The sequence below is a fragment of the Trichinella spiralis genome, assembly GCF_000181795.1.
Source record: "Trichinella spiralis strain ISS 195 chromosome Unknown Scfld2242, whole genome shotgun sequence".
In the NCBI taxonomy this organism is placed as follows: domain Eukaryota; kingdom Metazoa; phylum Nematoda; class Enoplea; order Trichinellida; family Trichinellidae; genus Trichinella; species Trichinella spiralis.
In genome coordinates, this window is record NW_003529181.1 from 748 (window position 1) to 4164 (window position 3417).

The 3417-nt window shown below is 32.7% G+C and overlaps 2 protein-coding genes across 2 annotated transcripts; both read right to left on the reverse strand.

Moving 5' to 3' along the window:
• Window positions 1-295: 295 nt before the first annotated feature.
• Window positions 296-2063, reverse strand: Tsp_13543 (conserved hypothetical protein). The gene is made up of 3 exons (XM_003368570.1): window positions 1987-2063; window positions 1340-1674; window positions 296-507 (listed from the first exon to the last, which is right to left on the reverse strand). Exons 1-3 carry the CDS (start codon window positions 2061-2063, stop codon window positions 296-298), a joined length of 624 nt encoding a protein of 207 aa, XP_003368618.1.
• Window positions 2064-2627: 564 nt separating this feature from the next.
• On the reverse strand, window positions 2628-3350 carry Tsp_13544 (molybdopterin converting factor, subunit 2). Its single transcript, XM_003368571.1, has 3 exons — window positions 3148-3350; window positions 2958-3081; window positions 2628-2893 (listed from the first exon to the last, which is right to left on the reverse strand). The coding sequence occupies exons 1-3, from the start codon at window positions 3348-3350 to the stop codon at window positions 2852-2854; spliced, it is 369 nt and encodes a 122-aa protein (XP_003368619.1). The 3' UTR covers window positions 2628-2851.
• Window positions 3351-3417: the final 67 nt, after the last annotated feature.

The following is a 3417-nucleotide window of genomic DNA, read 5'->3' on the forward strand; positions in this document are numbered from 1 at the left end:
TTTGAAAAGCGACATTTAATGCAACAAATGTTACTTGTAAGAAAGGAGAACTTATCAGCGTGAATTATCGTGAAATGATAAACGCGATGTTTACAGGATGGTTTTGAATAATAGTCTATAGGTCAAGGGCAGTAAAATTCTTCAAAGCAGACTGCATTAATAATATTATTATCATTGGTTATATAATAGATGTGTAGTTTTAATTGAAGAACAGAAAATAATTTTCAAAATTTTAAAACACACACTGTGTTGGAACAGCTGTTGAAATAGATCGATTTCGTCAACAGAAAATTCGCTATTTTGATTTGAAATACGCTTCCCGTCTGTTCTGACAAAACTGCACTTGCATATTTTGATCAACGCTTTCCTGTTTAAAATGAAAAATAACTTTTCCGGTTACACTTGGGCTCTCAGGTGAAAATTTTTGCCATATTAAATCGCAATTACACGGTTCAATCAACGCCATGACAAACTCCCAATTGAACAATTGATCTGCCACTGCGCCCACTTGAAGATTTGATAAAACAATTCAAATGCAATCGATTGCACTTTATAATTCTGATGAGGGTTTTTCCATTTTTAAATTTATCATCGATAAAAGTTCAATTAATTTCATCACACTGTTTCATTTATGACAAAATGTTTATCATATAAATAATAAAGGTGTGAATTTTGTAAAAGTGAAAAATATTACAAAATGAGAAATAATGAATTCAGAAAGAAAAACATTTGCCTACATAATAATAATCTGATGACGTACTTTGAAACAATGTTTGCTTCCACAGATTTATTTGCAATTATGCTATTTATTTTGCAAACAAAAATGAGTACATTTTTTCCAATCATCTTGTCATTTATAGACATTGAAATGAATTTAAATTTCATTTAAAAAATAGAAATTGAAAAAATAATAAAAAACAAAATTCTAAGATTTCGTTTCATCCGGTATAAATTGAAAAATGCTGTTTCACTTGAATGTTCAAAGCGGTCAAAGTGTAGTCAGTAGTTTGACGATGCAGCGAATTTTTTGTTTGCATTGCAAAAACTTAAGCAACAAACTAGTCACGCAGTACAGCGTTGTCAACGAGACAGCTTAAAAAATAACCTTAATTTTGAAAATGATAAATTCTTTCCATTTTCACAATTAAATTGATCGTTCGTCTTCAATATTAGTTGTCACTAAATTTAATTCAACGAAATTAAGTCGAATTGTAAATAAATAAATAAATAAATATATCAAAAAAATATATGCATGCCAAGTAGTTTGCACATGTGTACAAATTAGAGATACATGAAGGGGGATTATGATGGTTGTAATGATTAGTTTTTTAATACTTACCGGAAGCAAAAAGGATAATAATGAAAACGGTAGTCCAGATGCGTAAACGAAATGCACAAGTCAGTTGACACGAGCCGGTGAATGAAGTATCCGCTTCGACGCATTCACCTGTAGTGAACAGACTCCAGTACATGTTGTTCTCGCATTCTCGTTCGCATGACAAACGACGACTGTAATATCCGCTTTGACAACGGCATATCCACTGGCCGAGAGGTTGGATTCTCAAGCAGCCGTTGTCCCTCTCTCCGAAGCATTTATCACGACAAGCTTCTTCAGTGTCGAACGCTGTGGCGCTGATCTGGCCCAAAGACGATCGAATTGCAATTGCAAAAATGCTGCATATTAAAATTAAACTATTCATATCCAAAAATCAACTCTGCTGATGATAATCGGATTTTATATATGGCGGGACAAAAATGACGGGATATACAAGACTGACTGACTGACCAAAGGGGAGAACAAACTGTATGCACCACACCGGCCAACGACGACGACGACTAACGCTTGAATACGATGTGCATTAAATTTGGCAAAAGCGAAATGTGGAACGAACACGGCCGGGCCTAGTTAGACCAGTGACAAAACAGTCAAGCTTTCCACAGGGGCAACAACCTGTTTATCAGTACGTCCGCTGGTGAAAGACGCACCTTTTGGACAAACTGGTAAGCCGACAGCCAAAACGCCAACTTTGACCGACAACATCATCAAAATAACGACTACCCATCTAGCAATATTCAATATCTACAAAATATACAAGCATCATTATGATTTTTTTCACTTCGATCTATATTCATTCCCATCAATAAAATGCTTTATTCGAAATTTTACACACCAACAACCGCACGCATACCAACTTGCGTACTATTTTCAAAATTTTAACTTAAGAGCATTTTATTTTTAAATTCACAAAAAATTTCTTCTATTTTATTCAAGTATAACTTTTTTTTTAAAGTTCCAGATTAAAAATTTTTTTTAATTTAATTTTTTACATTCTTTTTTTCTGAAATATAAATTAGAACTTAATTATTTTTATTTTTTTCAATAACTCAAAAATACAGTAACTGTAACTTTTTACAAATTAAAAAAATTCTTATCAGAAAAAATAAAACGATAGAATGTAGAGAAAAAAATATTTTATTTTTAAATTATTATTTAAATAAATATTCGATTACTTAATTTGTTTATGAGTGAAGTGTTGTTTGATGTACAATTTGGAAATGAATGAGATTTAAATTTGTGCAGCAGGTTGATTCGAATGTGCGACAGTATATCAAAAGGGAAGATGTTGTCACAGTTTGTCATTTTATTTGCTCAAATAATTAAAAAGACAAAACAAGTGGCACACGAGTGAGACAGATGGTGGTGTAAAAAGCAGCGTTGAACGGTCGATTTGAAATGACGTCCGTTTCAGAAATGCTCGTTGCAGTGGCAAACAAATTCAATGGACACTTTGGAAAATAATTATCATATTCTCCAGGCATATGAATAATAATTATTGATCACTTATTTTGCTTAATTCGCTTTCCATTTCGAAGTTTTGTCAACGTAAACTTCCTGAAAATTTTATTTTACTCAAATCATCAACTTGTGCTTTGGAAAAAATAAAATTATCACAAACCTTTTTCCAAATTGGAACTGTTTTCTTTATTTCATCAATCGCAAATTTCACAGCATCCAAAGTTTCAGCCCTGTGCGGGGCACTGGCTGCCACAATAACTGACTTCTCTTTCACGGCAACATTGCTGCATAAATAGAAATTAATAAACACGAAGCAAAGAAAAAGAACAATAAAAACCTGCATATTATACCCCAAACGATGATGCACGCATATGCGATGAATAGTTGGCCATTTTTTACGAATTTCAGAGCAGATATTTACGAAAATTTTACACGCCATACTTTCGTACGCTTCATATGCCAAGTAAGCCACGTCAACTTGGTCACTGCTTTTTCGTACCGAACCTGTAAAATTGGACATTTCCAACATGCAAATTTCAACAACATGCAACATATAAATATATATATATACAACTGTCACGTTAATTAAACGTATTTTCAATTAACAGAAACGTTTATTT